This window comes from Passer domesticus, chromosome 25 (assembly GCF_036417665.1).
Source record: "Passer domesticus isolate bPasDom1 chromosome 25, bPasDom1.hap1, whole genome shotgun sequence".
Taxonomy (NCBI): Eukaryota; Metazoa; Chordata; class Aves; order Passeriformes; family Passeridae; genus Passer; species Passer domesticus.
In genome coordinates this window covers 2,233,132-2,259,514 of record NC_087498.1, presented here as the reverse complement: position 1 = coordinate 2,259,514, position 26,383 = coordinate 2,233,132, and the positions used below count along the sequence as shown (strand labels likewise).

Sequence of the window (26,383 nt, the reverse complement as noted above, 5' to 3'; positions counted from 1 at the left end):
CTTCTCAAATATATCTGACTCATCTGCTTTGCACATCAGTGAATAATCTTATGATTTTTCACATTTGTAACTTGGTCAGTTACAGTCTGAAAGGAAAAAGAAAAATTAGATACTATAGAAAAATGCCAGGTTGTGCTCATATGTATGAAACTCCATGGATTTAAAAAATCAAATTTTAATTGCAAATCAGAACCTGAGGTTTTAATGATCTCTATTTCTTTTCTATTCCTTAGTTGGATTCCTTTCCCAGCACAGGCAGTAAAGTATTTTTTTTCCAAAAGCCCTATCAGTTTAAAGGCCTTTGCTATGTACACATCCATCTCCTGAGGCTGTATCAGCCCCTGACACCTGACTAAGGGCTTCTCAGCAAGCATTAAACTACAGGCAAGTCTGCAAGTGCCTGCTGGAACATTTCTGTCAATGGATTAGGGAACTCATTCATAGCCACCAACTGCCACAGCAGATAACATTCCAGGCAGACAGAAGCTTTTCTGTGGGTAGAGATTATGTAACACCATGATTTTTAATCCACTTGCCCAGAGGAAGAAGAAATGAGCTCACTTTCACGGAGGTTAAAGCCTCCTTATTCTATTTTTCTCCATTATTTGTTCCAGTCATGTTGAACTAGCAGCTGATACTGAGCACATGAACTGAGGGACTCAGAAAATCCACCGTGCTCATCTCCAGTCCATCCAGAAACTCTGCTGCTGCTGCCATCACTTTCTCTCTTCCTGCTTTTCCCACGTTCACATCTTTTGTGGACCTCTCACTCCAATTTATTGGAGTTACCAGAATAACCTGAGAACTGCAGTCATTCAGTTATAAAACAGGCACCACTTAGAAAAAAAATAACGTGAATGGTTATTAAACTGAGCAGATAGCTCAAAGTGGGGCAGATGCTTAATCCTGACAGTTTACAGGACATCCAGAGGCATCACGTGGACACGGATTCATTTCAGGAAACGTGACCAGCTGCTGTCCCTGCACAGCGAGCCACAGGGCTGGGCTCCAAGGGGCTCAGCTATGCCTTCTAGTCCAGGAAATGCATTTCCTGAAAACCCCTCTTTTATTAAACATGCCCTTGTTATTTACATCTTCCTCTCTGTTTTGCAAAGCTACGTAGCTGAAACTTTGCATACAAAGCACGTGGCAGCAGCAATCACCAACTGTTACACAGCACTTCTCCCTGCTGTCACAAGGGTCAGTTCTCCTGGTTTTATGGCTGCCAAGCTCCTCCTGAAAACTTCCTGATTCAATGGGCTAAACCCTGACACCCAGCACAGGTCAGGGACGTAGCACTGGTTTATGGGAGCTGGCTGGGAAATGCATCCATTTCCCAGTTCTTGGAAATGCTGCTGCCACTGAAAGCAGGACTGACTAACACACTCTAATCTAGACTATTTGTCCACAAATTGCAGAAGCAGACCTGACACAGAGCTGTACTCTCATTTCTCTATCTTTAGTCCATTTCCATCACCTCTTTTTTATTGCTTCTTTTGGCTATTTCTGTATTGAACCTCAGGCAGCTTTTTATTCTTGCAGTAAAAAGGTGAGTAATTCTCAGTCACTCTGACAGTGGGATACATATGACTGTTACATTTTATAGTTCACAAGGGTATTTCTGTATTTGTGTGTTCAGTAGCAAAACCAAAGCAATGGCTGAACATTCCTGCTCCCAGGACCAATTCATGGATTAACACAATTTTTAACAGCTGCACACAACACATTTGAGGTTGTTCTGAGGGCAACAAGAAAAAAACAAGCACAAATTGCAGAAGAAATTACTGAATGTTGAGCTTCAGCAACTACAGCCCATGTTCAATGCTGCTTCCAAGACTAACAGACATTGATTTTCCTTCTTGATTTCAGGCCTGTGCTTGTGGACCAGCTGCCCTTCAAAAGTCCTTAGTGCTCTTTGTGCTCCAAAAAGTGGATCCAAAGCCCACAGGGGCCAGTGAAGTCTGTGCAGAGGCTGGAGGACACACTGTGACTGCAAATTAGAACTGGAGCAAGACACAGGAGGAGAAATGCTTGTGAAAACTGATGGAATAACACAGGGAAGGCAGGTTCCAGGACTCAGCACCTGCAATTACTGCCCTGTAACACTCCCAATACACATCCCCTCCCCACTGCCTGGATCACAAATCCCAGCTTCTCTGCACTGCTCAGAGAACAATTCACATGGCAAGGCCATCCAAAAGCCAGAGACCCAAAACTGTACCAGCCTTGGCAAAGATGGTCCAGCAGTGCTACCCAACTGTCATGTTGGAATCAGAGGGGATATTGGGATCAGAAACCCAAAATCAGAGTGGCTTTCATCAGCAGCCTGGCCAGGTCTCCCCAAAAAAGATATTGCAATCACAGTTTCTACAAAAATGTTAATGACTCCAAATTGGTAATTTCTAAACTTTACTTAACTCCAGTTATGCTATTTATGAATAAAGTGAAGAAAAAAATGCTGAGGGCTCACCATTCTTTTACATTTTCCCCCACAGAAAAGGTGTTTATTATGCTGCTTGTCTATGTGGGTGAAATTAGCCAGTAATGTACTGATTCTCTGGCTAAATTCACTTTTTATTAAGAAACTAATTTAAAAATCTGGAGATCCTTTAGACAGCTCAAGTGACCTTTATCAGTAGGCACCAACTCAGCACTTTTCTTGTAAAGAAAGAGCTCATTATCCACACACTCCTCTGGGATCCCCAAGCAGAACACAGCAGTTCCAGAGTCCATCCCAGGCTGAAGCTTTCAGAAGACTCATTTGCATTAATTAGGCAGGATGTGACTTTCTAGGAGGAGGAAGAATTCTCGACAGTGGCTTTGGCAAGCACAGGCACCAAAGAGAGCTCACAGGTGCTATTTCAGGAGTGCTGCAAAGCTCCTTCCCCCAGATCTGGCTGCTGAGCTGGCCTTCCATTGTGCAGTGACTTTCCAAACAGACTCTGCAGCTCTGTGATGCAATTATTAATCCAGTCCCAGGGGCCAATGTCCCCTGGTGATCAGAGCTTTTGGCAAAGGGGGACAAAGGTGTTGTTAACTACAGCACTGGAGCCTTACAGCAAATTCATTACACAGGGGAAATGTTACTTACTTTTCTCTACACCCAAATTTTCTGCTTATGGGTTTTCAGATGTTTAAGTAGAATTAACAGCAAGACTTTTAAGCAATATTATACCTTGGTTCTCCTGAATGTACTGCTACACAGTGAACTGAACACTTGGCTGCCTGTCGTGGGCACATGGAATGAGTTCAACATGAGGTCGAGTGACAAACACATCCTGGCATGGCCCAAACTCAGGGCTGAAAGTATCAAGTAATAAAATGAGATGATGATTCTTACTTCTCATGACCTGTAAGGACAGACTGAGTCACCACACAAAAAATGTTACAATATCCTGAACAGAAAACTCCAAGCAAGTGGTTATGAAACTCTTGGATTCTGAGAAGGCAGGACTGAGCAAGCCAAAACATGAAGGAACTTCAAAGGACTGAGGTAAGATCAGACTTATGATCACATCAGCTGAAGTAAGAGAGTTTCTCAAGCCTGATGGTTAAAAATACTTTGGGGAGGCAAATATTGATTACTGGTGTGCAGAGCTCAGGTAAGGACTCTGGAGCACAGGAAAACAAAGTGTAACTGTGAGTGATTTTATACTGGACACATCCAACAACTCTAGATGGATCTTATATGATTTATTTCTGTTAGCACAGAATGATGAGGCTTCTGGAATCTTATCTGCCACTCCAAGAACTGTCTCAAAACCTTTCCAGAAAATAAACAACCCCAAGAAAATCCCATATTCACTTTCTCTGTCTGCAGGTACATGCACTTCACACCAAACAACTCAAATGACTTTGCTACTTGGTTCTCACCACTGTTAAGAAGGATAGAAATAACCAGTTTGGTTCTTTCACCTCCAACTTCTCCCAGCTGGCCCTGCAGCTTGACTGAGCTCACTGAACTCCACTCATTTATAGACAGCAACTACAAAACAGAAAGCTTCCCCAAAATAAAATGATGTCATGAACTCCTACCAGGAAGATCATTCCTTTCATGCCCAAATCAAACACAAAACTCATCCCCTTTAATTCTGGCAGCTGAAGACAGCATCAACAGATATCAAAAAGCATTTCACATGCTGCAAATTAGTATGTCTTGAAACAAACACAAAAAAAATCAGCACATGCCTATTTTGATGACAGCAGAACTTACTTTAACCTGTCCTTAATTGCTTTAAGATAAGGTGAAGAAGGTCTAGACAGTCTTCTGCACAGGCTTCCCCTGGTTTACATAAGCTGCTGCATTCCAGGCATAAGATCAGAACATGGATGTTATTATGGAAAATAAAGACAATTGTTGTACAGGCTGCTTTGCAAAAGAGCATTTGTTAGTGATGTAAATACAGAGTTATGCTATAAACAGAGTATTTATTTTAGCAAAAGGTGCTGCTTCCCTAAACAGAATAATAATAAAGGCACATGGAAATCCAGCCTGGAAAATAATAACTCTCACAAGCAGCTTTGCCTACACACTAACCCACAGTTCCCGTCCCAAATAATTCAATGTTTTGATGCTCAGATCACTGAAAACACTTCTGAGAACTGAGCACTGAGGTATTTATAACCCTCCAAGCCAGGTGACTGTGAGCAGTGCAGCCTGCACAGGGTAAACAAGGACACACCTGAACAGGGAAAGCTCAGGGTTCCCGTTGATTCCCAGACACAACTTCCTTCCAACAGGCTGTTTGTGGCTGCTGCTACTGCCAGCAGGAAGGACTGGGGCTGAGCTGAGGATAAAGCTCTCACAGGGACCACAGGTGACCCCTGCCTTAAAGCCATAATCTACAGCTACAACACCATTTGGGTTACAGCAACCCCGGCAAAACAATTCAAAACACTCTCCCTACAGAGGTTCTCAATCTGCCAGCTTTACAGAACTCCAGAATGGTTTGGGTGGGAAGAGACCTTAAAGCTCACCCAGTCCCACCCCTGCCATGGCAGGGACACCTTCCACTAGCCCAGGTTGCTCCAAGCCCCATCCAGCCTGGCCTTGGGCACTGCCAGGGACCCAGGGGCAGCCACAGCTGCTCTGGGCACCCTGTGCCAGGCCTGCCCACCCTCACAGGGAAGAATTTTTTCCCAATATTCCATCTAAATCTACTGTCAGGGTGAAGCCCTTCCCCCTTGCCCTGCCACTCCAGGCCCTTGTAAACAGTTTCTCTCCATCTTTCAGCTCCCAGAAGGCCACAATACAGTCACCCCAGACCTTCTCTTTCCCAGCCTGAACAACCCCAAATCTCAGCCTTTCCTCACAGCAGAGCTGCTCCATCCCTCTGTTCATCTCAGTGGTCTCCTCCAACAGCTTCATGCCCTTCCTGTGCTGGACCCCAGGGCTGGAGGCAGCTCTGCAGGTGGAGTCTCACCAGATCAGGGCAGAGGAAGAGAACCCCCCCGTCCCTGCTGCCCACGCTGGGGAGCAGCCCAGGGCTCTGGGGGTTCTGGGTCCAACACTCCTGACCAGGGCACGTCCAAGCAGCTCATGCCCAAGTCCTTCTCCCAGGGCTGTTCTCCAGCTCTTCATTCCCAGCCTGGATTGATACTGGAGGCTGACCTGACCCTGATGCAGCACCTGGACCTTGGTCTTATTAAACCTCATACCCAAGACTGCATTTTTATCATCCCTTCCCTGAAGAGCCTCAGGTCACTGAGATGGCAGAACAGAGACAGGCAGGACCACAGCTGACACAAAAATGTACCTACGAGCAGAGGTGGGCTGAGGTCTCACCCACTCATCCATTCAGGGGAAAACCCCTCAGAAATTCCTGCTCCTTCCAAAGCACAGTGGGGCCAGAAATGAGGGATGAAAAAGAAAGTTAACTCAAGCTTTAAACGTGTTTAAGAAGAACACTGCACTAGCCTACAGCCCCAGAACATGTGTGGGAGGGTGGTGTGTGTCCAGCCAGCACCCCGAGGGGAGGCTGGCTCCATCCTGGGGGTGGTGGGCACAGCACGGGGCACTGGGCACAGCCCCAGCCTCACACACAGCCCAGGAAAATGGGAACACGTCCGGGACACGAGGATGCAGTGCTGACCTGGGGATAACAGTGCCAGCCCCCAGCAAACACACAGCGTAGGAGACCCCCTCTGTGAATAAACACTACAAAGTGGCAGCACCCCCATCCTCACAGGCAGCCCCCCTCAGTGCACACAAGGCACCCTCAGAGCAGCCCCCAAAGCTCTCCCAGCCCCTCCAAAGCACATTCACAATAACAGGGTCCACTGTGACCCCCAAACATTCCCTCAGCCCACTCCAGCACACCCTGTGTGACCCCCAGACACCCCCTCAGCCCCACATCCCCTGTGATAACCAGACACCCCCCAGACCCCTCATCCACGTCCCCTCTGATCCCCAGACACCCCCGAACCCCCTCCAAAGCCAATTCACAACAACGGAGCCCCCCGTGACCCTCAGCGAGCACCTCAGCCCCCACCCCCGGGTTTCCTGTGACCCCCAGGCCCCTCTCGGCCCCGCACTCTCCTCTGTGCCCGCTGGGCCAGGAAAGCCCTCCCCAAACCCCCATTTCCGGACACAGAGCGCACTGAGCGCGCCCCAGGGCCCGTAACCGCCCTCAAAGCGCCGAGGGCACGCAGAAGACCCCCAGAAGCCCAGAGGAGAGCGGGAAGGGGCCCGCAGAGCCCCGCAGGGTCCGCGGCCGCCCCCCGGCCCCCGAGGCCGCACTCACCGCGTCCCCGCCGCGGCCGCTCCCTCAGGCGGGCGGTGGGCGGGGCCCCGCCTCTGAGCCCCGCCCGCCGCCCACGCCGCCCTCTGATTGGGCCAGATCCGTGATTGGCTCCCCAATTGGCCAATAGAAACCAAGAAATCATGAGGGGGCGGGGCGAGAGGGGTTGGCGCCCGCGGGGAGCGGAGCCCGCCCAGTCCGGCCCAGTTCAACCCAGTCCCCGCCCAGTTCCCTCCCAGTCCAGCCCAGTTCAACCCAGTCCCCGCCCAGTTCCCTCCCAGTCCAGCCCAGTTCCCTCCTAGTTCCCTCCCAGTCCAGCCCAGTCCCGCCCAGTCCAGCCCAGTTCCCTCTTAGTTCCCTCCCAGTTCAGCCCAGTTCCCTCCTAGTTCCCTCCCAGTTCAGCCCAGTTCCCTCCCACAAGCACCTTTTTGTCCCTAAAAGCGCCTCCCAGTCCATCCCCGTATATCCCAGTCTATGCCGGTGCCCCCCAGTGGTTCCGGAGCCCTTCTAGTGCCCCTTCTGCTCCTAAAAGTACTCTTCGTGTCCCTCCCAGTCCCATCCGATCCTGTCCTAGCGCCTCCCAGTCTATCCCAGTGCCTTAACAGTCCGCTCCCAGTGCCCTTTTTGTCCTAAGTGCCTCACAGTCCTTCCCAGTCCTGTGCAATCCCTCCCAAATCCCATTCAATCCCCTCCAAATCTTTTCCAGTAACTCCCAGTCCATCCCAGTCTATCCCAGTGCCCTCCAAATCTCTTCCAGTCACTCCCAGTCCATCCCAGTCTATCCCATTTCCCCTCCCAGTCGCCTCACAGTGCCCCTTTTGTTCCTAAAAGTGTACTTTTTGTCCCTCCCAGTCCCTTCAGAGCCCATCCCAGCCCCTCCCAGTTGCCCCTAGAACCCCACATCGTGCGTGTTCCTACATCCCCGGGTGTGCGCGGGGGCAGGCGGGCACCCTCCGGGTGTGCTCGCACCTCGCGTTGCTCCGGGACCGGTGCGCCGCTTCCCCCCTTTCCCCCTTTATCCCCTTTCTCCTTTCCCCCTTTCCCCCTCTCCCCTTTTCCCCCTTTCCCCCTTTCTCCCTTTCCCCCTTCCCCGCTTCCCCCCTTTCCGCCTTTTCCCCTTTCTGCTGTTCCCCCTTTCCTCCCTTTTCCCTTTCCTCCCTTTCCTCCCTTTCCCCTTTTTTCCCCCTTTTTCCCCCTTTCCCCCCTTTCCCCCTCTTTTTCCCCTTTTCCCCTTTTCCCCCCTCCCCCCCCTTTTCCCCCCTTTCCCCCCCTTTCCCCCCCTTTTTCCCCCTTTTTCCCCCTTTTTCCCCCTTTTTCCCCCTTTTTCCCCCTTTTTCCCCCCTTTCCCCCCTTTCCTCCTTTCCCCCTCTCCCCTTTCCCCTTTATCCCCTTCCCCCCTTTCCCCCTCTCCCCTTCCCCTCCCTCCCGGCGGTCAGGAAGGCTGAGCCCCGCTCCCGGAGCTGCTCCCGCCGTGTCCCGGTTCGGTGCCGGTTCGGTGCCGGTGCGGTGCCGGTGCGGTCCCGGTTCGGTGCCGGTTCGGTGCCGGTGCGGTGCCGGTTCGGTGCCGGTTCGGTGCCGGTGCGGTGCCGGTTCGGTGCCGGTTCAGTGCCGGTTCGGTGCCGGCTCGGTGCCGGTTCGGTGCCGGTGCGGTGCCGGCTCGGTGCCGGTTCGGTGCCGGTGCGGTCCCGGTTCGGTGCCGGTTCGGCTCCATCCCGCCGGCGGAGCTCTCCCGGCGCTGCCGGTACCGGGCGGAGCGGGGCGGGGGGATCAGGACGCGGCCCCGGGCGCTGCCCCCGCCGCTCTCCGTCCCCCCGGGGCTCCTTTCGATTTCGCTTTCCGCCGGGATCGCCGCGGGGACGGGAGCGGAGCGCTGCGGGCGCGGCCGGGCTCCGCTCGCACCCCACGGCCATGCAGGTAGGAGCCCGGCCCTTGTCCTCGGGATTGTCCTCCCCACCCCGGCCCGCTCGGGATTTCTCCTCCTCAGCCGGGGCTGCAGCTTCATTCCCCGGGGGTGAGCCCCTGCCCCTTCTCCGAGCGGGCTCACGAAGCCCGGAGCAGCTTGGAGCCTCTGTTCCCGCAATTGGTTCTCAGCAAAAAGCTGCTCTCACACATCGGCGGGTTCCTTTTCACCCTGCTTTTTCTCACTTTCCCGCTCGAACATCCCCAGGGACAATATTTCCTCTTGAAGCAAAAAAAAAAGCCATCTCAGAAAAGTCTGAAAGCAGCTAAGCAGGGATAAAAGAAAGAACATAAAATTAGTATAACATAATAAAAATTCAGAATGTATCTCGAGGCCTAGAAATCTTTAGGAGCAAGAAAAATACCAGATTTGTTCTGGTTTTACTGTAAATTTCGTTTCTAAGAGAGTCACATCGATGGGAGAAAATTAAAATAACTTTTAGAGCGTTCTAGACAAAATACACTGCTGATTTCTTTCACTTTTATTTTCCCCATAGCTTATTGCTTAGAGTGAATCTGAAAGACAGTTTGCATTGCTGCCAAGCCTGCTCAGAGTTTATTCTGGGGTCTCGCTGTTCTCCTCATGCAGTATCATGTAGCTGCCTGCTTTTCAAATCCAATTCAGTGACCACCAAATTGTCTTTCTGCTGAAGAAATCCTCCCACCACCTGCTGCCTTCCTCCTGCTGTAACTCCCAGGGAAGCATTTTCCCCTGGACTGATGCACTGGATTGCTCCTGTCTCTTCTCCTGATTTTGGGAGCTTCAGCTTTGCATTTGTGTCCAGCTCCCATCTCCTCACCCTCATTTTCAGAGGGCTCAACTCTGCCCATACACACAGTTGGCTGCTCTAAATCACCTGCAAAATCCTGCCTGAGCCTGAGTGCTCAGAGTTGGTAACTGCTTCAGAAAATACCATTTGACAGCAAAATTGTTAATTTTCCAGTGAGTGAAGCTGAGAAATTGCTGGGATTCACATTAATAGGTTTTTAAGGGGAAACATTATCTGCTTGGCTGCCAGTAATATTTCAAGATGTAGATGTGGCTGGAAGCAGGATCTGAGCTCCCTTCTGGCTCACATGCCTGGCTGAGGGGGAAAAGTAATTCTTGAGGGGGCCAGAACTCCATGGAGGGTGAGCAAGAGGAGCTTGCATCTCCCCAAACCATGGGATGGCCATTTCCACTTATGCCCAAATGATCACTGGGGACAGAGTGAGAGGCCCCTCTCCTTTCAAGACAAAATCAAAGCACTGTTGCCAGGTTTATTTTCACAGCTCTAGAGAACTGAAGTGCTCTTCTGGAACCTTGAGCATCCATCGGGCATCAGAGGGTCCTGCAGGAGCACAGGCACTGCAGGCTCTGCCAGCCTGAGCTCCATCTCCTGCTTCCCATGGGGAGTGGGGATGGATAATCCATCCAGAGCCTGCATGAGGGCAGGTTCCTCTGCTAAAGAGCTGGAGAATGGGATCTCTTGGCAACCAGGGCCTGGAAAAGTGAGAGGAAGAGCTGTAGACAACACATTATGTCTGTGGTTGCTGAAAGTCTGGTCAGAGAAAGAGTCAGATAAACTTTCTCAAGCATTTCTCTGGGAAGTTTGAGAAAGATCAGAGGCGGAATTAAAACAATCCTTAATCTTTACAACAAGCGTTTTAAACATACTATTTACTTATAAAATATTTGCAAGAAGGATGTTATTACTAATTAACCAATAGTATAAAGAGTATAAATTAAAGACCAATCAAATCCAACTTTATCATAACTATCTATAAAAGAATATCTAGTGTCTAATAAAATTTATATTTACCTTCTAAAAACCTAAGAGTTTATTTATGTCACTTCATTCATCCACCCTTAATACAACAACAACACAGGTCACATCACACTGCTATAAGAAACCAGTTAGGAAATACTGGAGCAGGTGAGTGTCTTGGTTTGGAAAGCCAGGTGTCTGCTAAGGAAGGCAGGAGCCTCCCTTGAAATTGAAAATGGAAACCCCTCCCTCTGAATTGCTATAAATTTTAAGTTAAGGGGCTCTCAGGCAAAAAATTTGGGAGCAGGAATAACAGTTCTTTACTAGGGAAGAAAACAAAAAGATAAAATAAACAATGCAGTAAATCAAAACAGCACTGACAGAGTCAGAGCACAGCCTGACACCCTGTGGGTCAGGGTGCTGGCAGCAGTCCCATTGGAATTGTGGCTCAGCCCTCCTGCAGTGTCAGGGGTGGTTCTGCTGGAGCAGGGATCCTGTAGCAGGGTGCAGTCTTCCTCTGAAGATCCAGTGGAAGAGGCAGCTGCTGCTCCTCTGGGAAATCCAGTGGAGAAGCCGTGCTGGTGTTCCAGAATCTCAGATTCTATCCAGGTAGGAATGCTTGGCTCCTCCCTCTGGGCTCACATCTCCCATGGATGCTGCAGTTCTTATCAGCCATGCAGGGACATTCCACAGCCTGTTATCAGCAGATGTGCCCCCGAGGGAGGAGTGGGTGTGGAAGAGATAAGGAAAACTGCCCACTGAGCAGGAGACAACTGCCACACAGATGGCAAAGAGAATCCAATCTGCTTGGCAATCCAGGACATGGAGGCACCTCCAAAGCAAAGACAGGACCAGAATTTCCCCCACTGATGTATCTGATCTCTTCCCCAGGGCAAAGTGGCCATCAGCTCTTCCAGCCCCGTGGTGGCCGTGTCGGTGCCACCCCCATCCCAGGGCAGACCCTCACCCATCAGCACCGGGCAGATCTTCAGGCTTCCAGGGAGGCTGAGTGAGTAGAGGTTAAGCAAGTCAGTGCTGCCCAGAAAGGAGTTGCCATGGGGTGGGACAGGGTGGGTACAGCCATGGTGTCCCACCCAGGGACCATTCCCTGCTGGCAAGGGGCACAAGGCTTCCTCAGGGGTCATTTTCTCTCTTTGTGGTGTTTTTACCTGTGAGTGCTTAATGTAGAGGGAAAGTTTGGTGATGGAGAAGAAGCCCCACCCTGCCACTCAGCAGTTTTGAGAAGAGAGCTGTTTTCCTGGTTTCAGGAATCCAGCCCTCCCTGTGGAGCAAGGAGGATGTGATCCACTGGCTGCGATGGGCTGAGGAGGAATATTCCCTGCGGCCCACGGAGCAGAGCAAGTTTGAAATGAACGGCAAAGCCCTGTGCATCCTCACCAAGGACGACTTCAGACACCGAGCTCCCAGCTCAGGTTAGAGCCAGGGGCTTGTGAGCACCATCCCAGTACCAGGAGTATTGTATCTGCAGGGACCCTCGTGGCAGGGAGGAATGATGAATCTGACTCCATCTTCTCAGAAGGCTCATTTATTATTTTATGATACTATATTATATTAAAGAATACTATACTATACTAAAGAATACAGAATAAGAATATATAGAATATAGCACAGAATGCTAAAAAGACAATAAGGAAAACTCATAACTCTCTCCAGAGTCCCGACACAGCTTGGCCCTGATTGGCCAAAGAGTCAAAACAACTCATACCAGAATCTAAAGAAACAATCACCTGTGGGTAAACAATCTCCAAACACCTTCCAAAGGAGCAAAACACAGGAGAAGCAAATGAGATAATAATTGTTTTCCTTTTTCTCTGAGGCTTCTCAGCTTCCCAGGAGAAAAACCCTGGGCAAAAGGATTTTTCAGAGAATGTAAATATGACAAAGGAGTGCTCTGCTGAGAGCACTCAATGGGTCCCAGCAGAGTGGGTTTTATGCTGGAGGTGAGGACAGCTCTTCCTTTCTCTGGTCCATCTGATCTGCAAGTACTTTAGGACGGGGAACAACCCCACGCTGTGCAGTTCAGAATCTCAGCAACGTTACCTGAGAGGCACCATTGCCCAAAGGCATCTGAGCAGAGTTTCCTTCCCTGCAGGGGACGTGCTTTATGAAATACTCCAGTTCATTAAAACTCAGAGAAGAGCGCTGGTGTGCAGCCCCTTGCTGAACTCACCCTTCAGGAAAGCCAGGAGCACAGAGGAAGGTATGAGGGGAGAAAAATACCCTGGAGAATGGCAGTGTCCAGCAGGCAGAACCTGGGGCTTGGAGCTCAGCCTGTGAAACCATCCCACGCCACCTGGGAGAGGCAGCCAGGCCCAGCAAAGTCCAGGTCACCTGGGGAGTTTGTAGTGATGCAGCAGGTCAGAACCGGTGCTGTGGGGGTCTGTGGCAGACTGGCAAGGCTGTGACTTCCATAAAAAGTCTGCCTGCAGGTTGAGATTTGGATCAGGGATGGTCAAAGCCAGGCAGAGGCACAGCCCTGCTGGAGATCAGTCCTGCAACATAGCTGGGAAAGGGCTGAGGAGCTGGGCTGAGCTTCCACAGAGCTTCTGGGTCACTGGGTGGAGTGGGGAGAGGGCCCAGGTGAGGCTGGTGGGGGCCAGTGAGGCTTCTTTGAGCCCTTGGGGGGCCCAGGTAGGAGTTAGGGTGGGGTTGGATTGGTGTCAGGGGCTGGATGTGTGTGGAGATGCATCTGGGAGCACTTTCCTGTGTCCTGTGCAAGGTAATTAACACATTAAGTCCCCACAGCAATTTTCCAGGGGGTGCCTGTGCTCTGGGGCCTTTTCCTATGCCAGTTTTTCTTCTGCATCTGACCCTTACCCTAGCTGGCATCTCCTCTAACCCCCCTGGATTTGTGCTTCTGCAGCCTTAGGAAAATCCCAGGCTTTCCTCAGCTGGGCTGGTCCCAGGCTGATAACCACCCCGGGCTGTCCCTCCCCTCCTGTTTCAGGGCTTTGCAAGGTCTGGGACCCTACTGAGCCACAGGGTGCTTATTAGGGTTTTTTTTTGCAGGTGCAGACTGCAGTGCTGAGGCTGGCCCAGTTGTTTCCTCGTGGCTGGGCTGTGCAGAGCAGCCCCTGTTCCACAGCCACACGCAGCCCCTGAACCTCTCCCACCACAGCTCAGAGAGTGGCTGCAGGCCAGGTGCCATCTGCTCTTTTCCTGCTACCCTGTCGGCCCCAGTGGATGGGAAAATTGCAGGTAATGATGAATTTATAGCCATGTTCCTTGGGGAAATGGGATGGTGCTTTGTCCTGTCTGCCCATCTGTCTCCCTTCCCCTCATTCCCTGCTTTTCCACCTCAGTTTCCCCACCTGAAAAAACTGTAATTGCTCTGAGATCTCGCAGTGAAATTGCCGTGCCCGAGCTCTGATTTCTCCTCACATTTATTGTCGCTGCTAAACGCGCATCCCTGCTGCTGGGGCAGCCTGGCTGAGCACGGTGGCAGCTCTGGGAGCAGCAGGTGCCCTGTGCCCAGACTGCAGGCTGCTCTGGGAGTACGTGTACCAGCTGCTGGCCGACCGCCGCTACGAGCCCTACATCAGGTGGGAGGACAGGGAGGCCAAGGTGTTCCGCGTCGTCAACCCCAACGGGCTGGCCCAGCTCTGGGGCAACCACAAGGTCAGTGCAGCTGAGAGGCAATTTGGCGTCCCTGAGGAGGAATTTGTCACTCCTGAGTGTCCCTTTTGTGAGCTGCTCCCTTGGTCTGGGGGACACGGGGGTGCAGGGTTGGTGAGAGATGCCAGCCTGGTGGTGACAGTGGGACCTTCTCACCCCTTGGAAAGGAAACCATGAGGGCAGTCTGGGTTAGGGACCCACACTACAGACCCACGATGCCCCAAACCTCCTCACATGTCCCACGTGTGGCCCTGCTGCACACAGAGCCAGACCAAGGGCTGTTGCTCGCTTTTGCTCAACACCCCACATTCCTGTTCTCCTTCCAGAACCGGATGAACATGACCTATGAGAAGATGTCACGAGCACTCCGACACTACTACAAACTCAACATCATCAAAAAGGAGCCAGGGCAGAAGCTGTTGTTCAGGTGAGGTGAAGCAGAGCAGAGAAATGAGCTGCCTGGGACAGCATGGATGGGGCGTGGAAAGGTGATGAGCCCCAGATGTTGGCAGCTGCTTCATCCAGCAGCATCCTCAGTGGGTTTGTGGCCAGCTCTGTCCTGTGCCAGCTGGGACCTCAGGGCTTCCCGGGATCCTCAGCAAAGCCCAAGGATGGCAAATCCCCTCTGAGCTCCAGAGCTCAGCTGATCACAGACTCACAGAAGGGTTTGGGGAGGAAGGGACCTTAAAGCTCCTTTCATTCCACCCCCTGCCATGGGCAGGGACACCTTCCACTCTCACAGGTTGCTCCAAGCCCTGTCCACCCTGGCCTTGTTGAGGGCAAAGGCTCCAGCATTTACAGCCTGGTTTGGGGCTGGGTTTGGATGTGCCCCTGAAGTCATCACAGAAATGTATTTCAGGTTTTTGAAGACTCCTGGGGAGGCTGGCCATGAGAAATCCAGCAAACTGGAGCAGCTGGAGAGTGAGGACCCTGAAGATTTGAAGGAAGACCCACTGGAGGTTTCACCACAGTAAATCTTTGGAGGCTTCACTTCAGTGCATCACAGGGACCTTGTGCTTTGCTGGGCAGTGCTGGTGTCTCCTGCCTCTCCTGGACAGAAGGCCACAGAGCTGGCCTGGATTTCAAAGCCTGCTGTGAGCCAAATCTGGGACATCTCTGGGGTTTCATTAGCAAAACACACCCAGAAGCTGTCCCCAGCCCCAAGGGCACAGGGGGATGTGTGGGCTGGCCTTCTGCTGGTTCCTCTCCTGCCCTGTGGGAGGGAATGTGACATTTTTGCTCTGAAATTTTGATGCTTGTCTTTAAGGTCCAAACCTGTGGAAAAGATCCCTCTGTTCCTCCAGGGAGATGAGCAGAGCAGAGCAGAGCACGAGCTCTGGGCTGAGCACCTGCTGCTCTGCCTGGGCAGTGGGAGCTGTGCCCAGCTGTGAGCAGGGCACATTGCAGACTGCAGCGTGCTGGAATCTCTGTCTCCTCTGAGATTGCTCCTGGGATTGAGGTTAGGAGTGTGCTGAAATACCTGCCTGATCAGGCCTGGCTGAAGCTCCATGGCTGCCCATAGCTGGTATTCACTTTAACTCCTTTCCCTCCAGGTAATGACTTTTGTAATTAATTCTGTGATTAAATAATGTGAAAAGAAACAAAGCCAGTAACAAATGTGACCCCATGCATGGTCAGATATGTGATTATTTGTTTTGAATTTGAAGCAGGAATACCTGAAGTGAACGGTGTCTGTGTGTGTGTGTGAAAATAGAAAATACCCACTACTATTTTCACTTCGCTTTCCACAGAGGAAATAAAATGCTGTGACTGTAAGGTTGAAAATCTCACTTCTTGCTGTTTGAAGGTCTGAAACTGGGAAATCCAAGCTTTCCTCATTTAAAACCAGCTCCTGTGGGCACCTAGATCTCTCCTCCAACATCTTTTGGCAGCTGCTAAGCCAGAGGTCACCAGTCTGAGCTGCTCAGCAGCTGATGGGTGAGCACAGCACAAACACGTGGTTTCACCAAAACTGGTTACTGCCAGCCTGAAATTACAGCCCCTTTGGCTGTAACTGGTCTTGGTCCTGCAAAACTGCTTTACACCTGCAGCCTGGAGATGCTAGGTGGGCAGTAGGCAGTAAGAGACAGTGGTGGGATGGGTGGTGGCTGGATGGCAAAGCTTCAGCAGTGCCACATCTCTGGAGAGCTGCCTGAGGAGATTCAGTTCCAGGAAAAATCACCAGCTCAGTGGCAGAGCAGAGGTGCTTGAAAATTTGAGTGGGGGAGGAGAAGGAAACGAGGAGCTCTAGTGGGGCAAATGAGTGTGAGGTCACAGCCTGGGGGAGATCCTGGCTGGGAGGGGAGGCCACAGTCCCTGCTAAGAGAGGGGGCTAAAGGCTGCCAGCACCCACCCAGCTGCAGCCTGGGGATGCTCCACAGCAGGAAGGTGCAGTGAAGCACCCAAACCTCGTCCTTCCCTCCCCAAAGGATGCTTTTTGTCCCAGGAAAGAGTCGCACCAAATCTTTCTTGGGGTGAAATCCTTCAGCTTTGGTGGGACAGCAGATCTTCCTTGGGAGCTGTGATATCCATGCCCTGTGACACTCCTGGGATACACACCCATGGGTGCCTTTTTCCTGATCTCCTCTTTCCACTCCACTTTCTTGCAACAGAGCCAGCCCTGATGGCTCCTGAGGATCCCACTGCTTCTTCCACCTGTGTTTGTTTTGTTGGAGCAGGTGGCAGTTGGTGGTCCTGGCTCTTGTGCTGTGCTCACAGGGAGTGTGTGAGGTGACCTCTCTTTACCTGCTTTTCCCGTGGTGACTAAAGATCACTCTGGGCTTGGCTGGGGATTTCCTTTCCTGGCTGGGAAGCTGCCAAAAGCCCTTAACCCCCCTTGTGCCTCCCTGGGCAGCTCTGGAGGGGTCTTGGGCGGTGACAATCCAAGGAAACCTTTGGAAGGGTGGGTTGGAATGATGAACTTTGTCCATGCTCCTAGGAAGCTTTCATGTACCTCCTGGAGAAATACCTGTGCCAAACAGAGGCAGGAGGGCTGTAAACCTGCAGCTTTCCTGGAACAGGAACCCATCCCTGTCAGTAAACAGCGAAATTACAACTGCTTGTGCCAGGAGTTTGGTGTGGGGGTGTGGGGAGGGACAGCACACGGCTCTCGGTGACTTTTGGCATGGCTGGGGTTCAGGGGCTGTGAAACACAGACAGGTCCCTCATGTGGGCTTTCCCAGAGGTTTCCAGGTGCTTCATTCCCTGCAGAACATCAGCCACCCTTCAGCAGCCCCACATCTGCTGGTGTTTGGGGCAGGGCATTGCACGTTGCTCATCTGCTGGGGGAAGCAGCTAAAACCACACCCAGGGCTGGAGGAAAAGAGGATTTGCTTTGGGGGCTGGTGCCCACCACCCTTGGATCAGAGGAACTGCAGAACTGGGCTGAGAGGTTTCCACTGAGGCCATGGGTTGGCTGGGGCAGGGAGCAGTGGCTGCCCTCAACACCCTGCCATGGTCCAGGTGTTCCCCTCAACACCTCACCATGGTCCAGGTGTTCCCCTCAACACCTCACCATGGTCCAGGTGTTCCCCTCAACACCGCCACCATGGGTCATATTCTTCCCTCCTCACCACCATCACGGATCAGATCTGCAGCTGCTGTGTTTTTGTGCCCAGTGCCTGGTTGGTGGCTTGTGCTTGTTTGGTGGCTCGTGGCTGGCTGGTGGCTCGTGGCTGTTGATGACTCATGGTTGGCTGTTGGCTTGAAGGGATCTTTGTGGTCAGCATCAAACACAGTGGCCTCCTACGCTGCGTTAGATTGGCTGTGGCTTTGGCTGGCCAAGCCTAGAAGACTCTCAAGGGTGGTGTTTGCCAACCCCTCCAGACACCCACGGGAGATTGTCCCAGCCTCCTGCACAGGAGAGTTCTCCTGATGTCCAGTCTCAGGCTGTGTCTTCCCAAGGAATTCAGGGGCTTTGAGCCCTGCCTTCTGAACCTCCACACCTTGCAGCTCCATGTGGGGAATGCCTCTCCCTTGGTTTTTTTCTGTCTTCTGAAGCAATTTCTGGCACAGAAGCCGCTTATCCCCTGCTGTGTTCCCGTGGGTTTAGTTCTGCTTTTCCCCCCAACCCCAGCACTGGGTGCTCCCCCCTCACCACTGCATTTCCTGCCAGCTTCCTCGTTCTCTCCCAGCACTGATAAGAAAAGAGGATGAAAAGTTTGGGTGCAGATCTCTTGCCCCCACTCTGGTAATGGGATTTTGGTTTATCTCAGTCTCCTGCATCTTTTTCTTGTGCCTCTCTCCCATTAGGTTTAAACATGTCCCAAATCCTGGAGGGATCTGAGCTTGGATAAAGGTCTCAGTCCTGAATCACATTTTAGGTGAAGATTTCTCCTGGAGTTTGGCTCTCCCATCTTCTGGCTGTGTCTGGAAGAGGCATCAGTGGAATCATGAGCAGGGATGGTGTTTGGATCAGCCTTGGGGAATCTCCAGTAGAAAGATCTCCAAACTGACCCCCATGGTCCGAGTGGATGTGGATTTTTTTTTTTTAATGGAAAAAAAAGAGATTGTGAAACTCCTCCTCATCCCCTGGAATTGACTTGCTCGTGGAAGGATGTGGACAAGGGTTGGGAAGCAGCCTGGAAGTTCCTCACCTGTTTATCAGTCGATGGGTGTGCTGAAAAACTGAGCCAGGTAATTCCTGATCAATACCAGCCTCTGATTCAGCCGTATGGGCTCAGGAAAAATGAAGAGATGCAGTCTGGATCTCTCCCAGCCACAGGAAATTACAGCACAGAGAGTTTATGGAAAGAGAAACAAAACAGCCCTGACTGCAAGCTGAACTCCGTATCAGGAAAAGAAAATTTTAATTCAGGAGACACCTTGGCTGAACATCAGTTCCAGCTGAAAACAGCGCTGCTGTGGTGGAAATGCTCCCGAGGGGTTTTCCAAGACGGGGTTTTCCAAAGCCTGCGTGTCTGCGGCTGCCGCCCCATCCCTGCGAGCTGCAGTGCGGAGTTTTGCCATCAGATGGCAAAGCAGCGATGGGGAATGGTGGGAAGCACCTGCCGGAGGATGCCACAGCCACGGGAGGGGGCACTGGGTGGCCAAAAGGAGCTTTGGTGTCCGATCTGGGTGCAGTTTGTAGGTGTTGGGCTGGCTCTGGTGGGAGATTTTCCATCCCTGGGTGAGGCTGAGCGGGAGCCATGGGAGTGGGAAGGATTTGGGGCAAGAGCTGGTTCGTGTTTTAGGGTGGAAGCACGAGCTGTCTGAACCCAGGGTGGGTTTCAGGGATGTTTCAGCCCAGCCATGCCCAGGGTTGTGCAGGAGCCTGACATTGCCATGTCCCAGAGTGTCTGTGGCTTCCAAGGATCTGCCCGGGAGCTCCAGGGCACTCTGCTTCCTGCACTGAAACCCTGCTCATCCAAGAAAGCGGTGACTTCCCCTCACAGAAACAACCCAGAGGAGCCCACTTCGGGCATCACACCCAGTGAAAAACAAGAAACCAAACCAAACCCAAAGGCAAACAGCTGCCTGAGATAGCTGGTCTCAAAGGGCAGTGCTTACAGCAGGTGACAGGTGATTCTGTGTTGTTTTGCTGCTACTTGTCATAAGGAAATTGCTTTCTCCTCCAGTGAAACTCACGCCCGTTGATCTGCACCACGAGGGCGGTGATAGCGGGATCCCAGGCGGAAGCCTTGGCTGCTCTCCTACCTGGATGGCTGCTAAAAATAGGAGTGAACTCAGCCACCAGGGTATAAAAAGGCACCTCCCAGGGGAGCCTGGGATCACTCAGCACCCGTGGCCCAGGAGCTCGTCTTGAGCTGTGTCCAAAGGAGCACAAAAAGTGATGGAAAGGTAAAAAACAAACCAGAAAATAGCTAACGTTGTGGTCAATGTATTGGAATCAACCAAAGTAGGGTGGGGGTCGTGGCTTTGCCATGAGTAAATTTAGTGGGATAATTTTTTATTGGGGGTTTGGTGGGCTTTGGTGCTGGCTCGCATGAAGGGAACTGATTTTTTGATTACAAAAGCAGGCTGAGGTGGGGTGGGTGGGTGTGCTGTGTTTTGTGATGATCTCTGGATCTCAGCAGAGGCTGATTCCCAGCTCCAGGGTGCTTTGTACAGCCAAGCGTGCCAGATTTTGGTGCTGGTTCCCCATGTGCTGTTCAGGGGTGGAGAAGTCTGGTTTGGGTCTGGTTCTTTGAAGGGTAAAATTGGTTATGGAAGTAAAATCAGTATGAGGCAGGCACCATCCTGGCTCTCTGGTTTTCCAATAGCAGTGTCTTTGGTTGAATTTTGCTTATAGATATAAAGGGTGGTGGGAAAGGCAGGGATTGGTGCTCTGGGCTCTGTTCCCAGCCCTGTGCTGGTGGGAGCTCACAGAAGGGCTGTGTCATCACAAGGTGACCAAGGCCACTTGCAGGAGCCCACATCCCCTGGCCTCTCCAGGGGTTGGAATGATTTTTAGCAGCCAATTCTTTAAGGGGAAATACTCTGAATTCTGGGTTCTGTGGCTCACTGGGTGCTCCTGGGGTGTGGTTTTTCATGTTGGTGTGGGAACAAGTTGCCATGGGATAATGGGATGGTGTCTGGGTGACGTCCTTGCTGGGTAAAACCCCCTGGGTGATGACCAGGCTCCTCCTCTAGGATATGCCCAGCCCATCTTCCCCCTCTCCACAGTTTCGGTTCCTTTACCAAGGAGTCTGTGGTTATAAAACCCTGCGTGAGCCATCTGCATCAGGAGCACTCAGATAACAACCATAAAACTGACTGATCATTAACCAGGAGCGTTAACGACCCCAGACACCCACAGCACCCCTGTGTGCCAGCACGGGGCAGGTTTCCATCCAGCCCAACCTGACTGTGCAGCCGCCTGGGGAAGGCAAAAACCAGGCTGAAAATGTTGTTTTTCTCCACAGCAGCACTCGGGCTCCAGCTGAGGAGATGCCTCAGTGGGATGTGGGGAGGCAGCCGTCAGGCAAGATCCTCTCTCTGGACAGGCGAGAGGCCAAGAAGGTGCTGGAGATTTATGTCAGGCGCTCACTGAGCTGCCATGAAAACTCACTGGTGGCCAAAAAAACCCTCCAGGAGAAAGACAGAGGACGAGGGAGGAAAACGGATGGGCTACAACGGTCAGAAAGTGATTTCTGCACGTACTCAAGTGCCAAAGCCAGCCCCAGGAAGGACCTGGAGGAGAGACTCAAAGCACCAGACCTGGAGGAGACTTTGGGTGATGACAGCAAAGCCGCCCAGGAGGTGCCTAAAGAGGGGCTGAAAGCCAAGAGAAAAAGCACAAAGAACTCTTCCCAGAGCAAAACACAGCGCTCGGGTTCAAAACCAGTCTGGCTGAAAGGTTTCCTAAATCTCTTCTTGAAGAAGAGCCCTGAGGACCAGAAGGAAAACACAGGGCAAAAAGCAAAGGAGAAAGATGTCAAAAATCAGGGCTCCAAACCAGAAGGAGCCAAAAAACACAGAGTAGACTCCAGCACGTCCCCAGCGCTGGGCAGAGCCCTGAAGAAGAAACCCAGCCTCAAGAAGGTTTTCTCCCTGAAGAAGCACGGGGAGGAGGAGCGGGGAGAGCCGGGATCCGGGGCGAGGAGCAAGCGCCCCAGCTGCCTTCCCCTGCGGCACGTCCTGGGCCCAGCCCAGCCAGGTGGGACCCGACCCAGCCCTGGCCCAGCCCTGCTGCCAGCAGGGCCCTGCTGGGCTTCCCTGGGCAAAGCCATGGTGTTTAGTGCTGGTTTCTAACGCCCTCCCAGGGTTTTCTGGGGCCTGGGAGAGGTTTTGGAGACTCCAACCCAAGCTGCTGCCCCAGGAAGGGTCGTTGTGCCCGTGCTTTGGGCACAGTCACCCCAAGTCAGCTGTGGGCAGTTATCACCCAAGGGTGAGCTTTCCTCCTCTGGCAGCCAAGGGTCATGGTGGTTTAGTTAAAACCTGAGATTAGATCCCAAGCCACTCTAGGGCCAATGTTAAGCTGCTTGAGGTTGGCCTTGGGGCTGGGAGCACGCAAAGCCCGCAGGACACCATCCCCAGCCCAGCCCTTCCTGTGCCAAAACCCTGCCCGGGGACCCCTGGGGAGCTCTGGAGGATTCAGGGCAGGTCGTCCATTGCTTCCTTCACCCTCGGAATGCGCTGATCCGGGGTGGGCAGCGCTGGCAGAGCCAGTCCTCACTCCTGGGTCTGTGTTTGTGTCTGGCAGAGGCGGAGCAGCCCGACGGATGCTACACCCAGGTGTCCCAGGACATCGGGCTGATCGTGCAGGGCGGCGAGAGCCGGGGGGACACGGCAGGAGAGCGTGGGGAGCCCCCAGAGCCCCCCGGCACCGACGGGGTCGGTGAGTGTTGGAAACAAACACGGGGAAGACTTGTTCCCTGCAGAGTCTGCATGGCATCCACCCCTGTGTCAGGCCTGGGCCTGGGGCTTTTGTAACCCCCAGAGCTGGATGGAGACTTGGTGGGAGATTTTCAGCATCGGGGTTTGGCTGGGGGAGAGGGAGATTCACAGAACCCCAGAATGGAGTTTGGGTTGGAAAGGACTTTAAAGAATGCCTCATTCCAGCCCCCCTGCCACGGGCAGAGACACCTTCCACTAGACCCCAAAAAAGACAAAATTCAGGGGTAAAAGAGTATTTTTCTGTCTGAGGGTAACAAGGGTAACAAGGCACGTGGCAATAGGCTGAAATGGGTTTTGGAAGGATGGAGGTGGATAAACACTGCTCAAGGAATTTTTCCTGGGGACTAAACAGAGCATCTAGATGAGGCTTGGAGAAAGGGCTGGAGATAACCCGGTGTCTCTCTCTACAGATGAAGCCATCAAGAGAATTGTTGCTCTGCTCCGGAGTGCAGGAGATGAGCTGGACAGGGAGGTGAGAGAGCTGGATGGGGCTGAGCGAATCCGGGCCAAGCTCTGCACTGCTGTAAAATAAACACAGCAAAACCATTGATTTCCCCAGGGCAGGAAAACACCCAGGAAAATCAGGAAACGCCAACTTTTAATTCCTTGCCTGGGTGTGATTGTGCCTGGCTGTCTGTCCTGGTGTGGGGTGAAGGTGTCAGCACGAGGGTCCTGGTGTGGGGTGAAGGTGTCAGCACGAGGGTGGCACACGGAGCCCTTCCCTCACGACGTGTGCTCTCTTGTCTCCCACCCAGGTGAGGGAGGACGCGCGGCTGCAGCTGTTCTTCAGGGACATGTCCTACAGCTCCTTCAAGAACCTGGCTGACGCCTACGTGCAGAGGGAGCTGACAGCCAGCAGGCCCAACGTCAACCCCCAGGAGATCCAGTTTGCCTACACGGTCCATCTCACCGCCACGGTGGCGGGGATCTGCAGCCAGGCAGTGAACAGGATCATGGGCTTCGGCACCCGATACCTGGATGATTCCTTCGCACCCTACGGCAAAATTCTCCAGGTAAGGAGGAGGGTGAGCCTGGGGCTGAGCTCCCAGCAGCAAGTTAGGGCAAGTGCCCTGGGAAGATGTGGCTGCCCGTCTCTGGAAGTGTTCCAGGACAGGCGTGGAGCAACCTGGGGTAGTGGAAGGTGTCCCTGCCCATGGCAGGGGTGGGACTGGGTGAGCTTTAAAGGTCCCTTGTAGGCACACAGCTTGTGTGGGTGGGATGGGGCTGGCCCAGCCTCATCCCCCCTGGGTGCAGCTGAGAGCAGCAGGGGAGCAGCACTGACAGCAATGAGCCTTGGAGTGCCCAGGTGTGCTGAGCAGCCACCAAAGGGAGCAGAGGGCACACGGGAGCACTGCAGGAACCATGAGGGTATAAAAGGCTGGGCTAAAGAACAAGAAGGGCTGATGTTTGAAGCCTTCTGATATTGTATGGTGATACTCTGTGTATTGTGGCTGTCTCACTGTGACAGTCCTTTCCAATCCGAAGTATTCCATGATTCTGAGAATATTTCTTCTGTCACAGCAGAACAGAGAAAAGCTCAGGACAGACCACTGTGACAGCCCAGACTGACAGCTGCTGTGAGGGGCCTGTGGTGCCTGGGAAGCCAAGGATGAATATTTGTGGTGGGAGGACAATCCCTGATGGTGACCTGGATGTGGAGCGACCTTCTGAGCTGTGGATTTAAAATCTTTTCAGGAGAACCAACAGCGTGAAATGCTTGAACTCCACCTGTCTGGGGGTGAAAAGTCAGTAAATCAGAGTCCAAATTTCACCCTGTATTTATATTTTAGCTCCTGCCAACTGCTTGTGTTGAACCTCAGGGGTTGTTGCTGTTTGTACATATGTATTTATTTACCTGTTTTCTAAATGTATTTGTAAATGTACAGCATAATTTTTGTAGTTTCTGCTACCAGCCAAGAATCCAGTTTGAAAAAAATTCTAAAACTCAAATAAATTGGTGCCTAAATGCCAGCCAGGCTTGTCTGCTGGGAGCTGTGTTATAGATGGAATAATGTTTGCATTGCTCCAGCTGCTGTGGGCTGCTCCTTTCCAGCCAAATTCCAAGTGGCACAAGGGACTCTGAGAGCAGACACACAGTGTTGTCCTGCCATTTTTACAATTTATAGGCCTTCCCTTTCCAGCAGAAGGAGATTTACTACCCAGAGCAGCCTGATCTGACACCAAGAACTGGGTAAAGCTCATTCCCAGGCGGTGCAGGAGCTGTAACATCCTCAGGGACTGAGGGGATTTACAGCTGCTGGGGTCTCACCTAGGAGCTCTAAGAAGATGTGAAATGCCAAAGAGATTTAAGCCCTAATCACTGGGAATGTTTCCAGCTAATCTTTGCCCAGACCCCTAAGTAGGGCCATGGATTAAGGCAGCTCTGGGCTGGGTGGGGGGGTTGCCAGGGCTCGGGGTGGTGGCAGCAGCAGGAGCATCTCCTCTGCAAGGGTGGAGCTGTCCTGGGGTGAAGGAGATGAACTTTTTGGGTTTGCATTGTGCAGGAGGGGTGCTCTAGTGGGTTGAAGGTGATGGTGGTGGCAAACAAACGTGTGGGTGTTTGTCACTGCCACATTTGAGGTGAAAATCCCCCACGGGCCACTGGTGACAGCCCAGGTCTGCCCAGCACCTCCTCTCCTGGAGGATCTGAGCTTCTTGGTCCTTTTAAAACCCAAAGTAAATGAAAAAGGGGAAGCAGAGCCCTTACAGGACAGAAGCAGCTCTTCCCCACCCAGATCCACGTCCCCAAAGCCTTCAGGGCTGTGTTTGACAGCCACAGGATTGAGTCACCAGCTGCCGAGGGAGGGGGGACAACATGCAGGGCTCCATCTAATTCAGCCTGGGGTAATTAGAGTGTGGAAAACATTAAATCCCACTCCTGGCTCCTGCCAACAACGAGTGCAGTGTCAACACTGCGATTCCTTTTGGCTGGAAACCAACCCAGGAGATTTTACTGTGGGAGAGACTGAAACCGCCCTCGTCTGTTTGCAACAGCCCCGACATTCCCGTTCCCTGCCCAGACCCGTGGGGCTCTGCTGGGCTGGGTGAGCTGCTGCTGGGATGTGGTTAGAGGGTCACAGGATGCCCCAATTTGTTTTGCATCTGAGCTCGTGCTGTGCCAGGGATGTGTTGGGATTTGCATGGAGCAGAAAAGGGCTTTGTCTCCTCACGGGCTACCCAGTGGAAAGTCAAATATCCTCTGTCCCAGAGGTTATCATCTTCCATCAGCACGTGGGATGCACCTGCCAGGTGAAACAGCAGAGAGGAAGACTCCCATTCCCCTCTCCTGTGCTATTCCAAATACCACAGCTGACCAAACTCTCCTTCTCTGCCATGGGACCTTTTCCCACCCATCGGGGCAGCCGTGCTGGGGAAACAAGGAGCCAAAACCTGCCCAGCCCCTTGCACAAGAGGCTCCTGCTCTCAGAAAACCCAACCCAGAGTGCAGGGATGCTGCTCCAGCTGGGCATGGTGGGATGAGGCGGGGAGAACCACAGCTGCCCTCGTGCAGCACCCCAGGGCTGGTGGCTTTTGGAGCCCACGTCCCTTCCCAGCGCCTTGGATTAATCTCCTGGTTATAAAATTGGGACTCGGTTGCCTGTGACCACTGAAGATATTAAGAAGGTTTTAAAGAAGGGCAAGTTATTAGTCCTGGGGGTTTGAGCCGTTTCCAGCTCTTGGCATTACCTTCATCCTGCCCTAAACACCCCGTTGTGGCTTCCCTCAGCGAAGACAATCGCCTCGCACGAAAATCCCCGGCTCACGGGCACCGGCCATCTGGGCAGCCACAGGATCCTGCCTGGGCAAAACACAGCCCTGCACAGCCCCCAGCCCAGCCAGGGCTCCTGTGGGCTGGGGGCTTCTCCCCAGACCATCCCAGGATCCTGTGTCTCCAAAGCTGTCAGGCCCCACTAATCCTGCTTGGGAGTGCAGGGGCGGGGGGAGGGCAGCTTAGAAAATCAG

At 52.5% G+C, this 26,383-nt stretch overlaps 3 protein-coding genes across 6 annotated transcripts in view; 2 read left to right on the top strand and 1 right to left on the bottom strand.

The window, feature by feature from the left end:
• Nucleotides 1-6,838, bottom strand: part of KCTD20 (potassium channel tetramerization domain containing 20) — a 28,193-nt gene extending 21,355 nt beyond the window's left edge. Inside the window, exons 1-2 of one of the 3 annotated variants that reach the window (XM_064399161.1) lie at nt 4,214-4,297; nt 3,176-3,300 (exon numbers count right to left, since the gene is read on the bottom strand). In XM_064399161.1, coding sequence (XP_064255231.1) covers nt 3,176-3,240 — 65 coding nt within the window. In that variant the 5' untranslated portion in view covers nt 3,241-3,300; nt 4,214-4,297. Of the gene's footprint in view, nt 1-3,175; nt 3,301-4,213; nt 4,298-6,743 lie in introns of those variants that run through there. The other 2 variants (XM_064399163.1, XM_064399164.1) reach the window with 2 other exon arrangements.
• Nucleotides 6,839-8,389: 1,551 nt separating this feature from the next.
• ETV7 (ETS variant transcription factor 7) lies at nt 8,390-15,965 on the top strand. The gene is given in 7 exon segments (XM_064399223.1): nt 8,390-11,456; nt 11,716-11,880; nt 12,561-12,668; nt 13,478-13,666; nt 13,944-14,086; nt 14,410-14,510; nt 14,943-15,965. Coding segments are annotated over 7 exon segments (1,008 nt in total). The 5' UTR covers nt 8,390-11,269; the 3' UTR covers nt 15,058-15,965.
• Nucleotides 15,966-19,629: 3,664 nt separating this feature from the next.
• On the top strand, nt 19,630-24,391 carry BCL2L14 (BCL2 like 14). 2 transcript variants are annotated; one of them, XM_064399221.1, is made up of 6 exons: nt 19,630-19,882; nt 20,947-21,680; nt 22,227-22,361; nt 22,831-22,892; nt 23,176-23,433; nt 23,942-24,391. In XM_064399221.1, exons 1-6 carry the CDS (start codon nt 19,875-19,877, stop codon nt 23,987-23,989), a joined length of 1,245 nt encoding a protein of 414 aa, XP_064255291.1. In that variant the 5' UTR covers nt 19,630-19,874; the 3' UTR covers nt 23,990-24,391. The 2 variants fall into 2 exon arrangements, with proteins under 2 accessions (XP_064255291.1, XP_064255292.1); XM_064399222.1 differs by having other exon boundaries at nt 19,641-19,882; nt 23,945-24,391.
• Nucleotides 24,392-26,383: the final 1,992 nt, after the last annotated feature.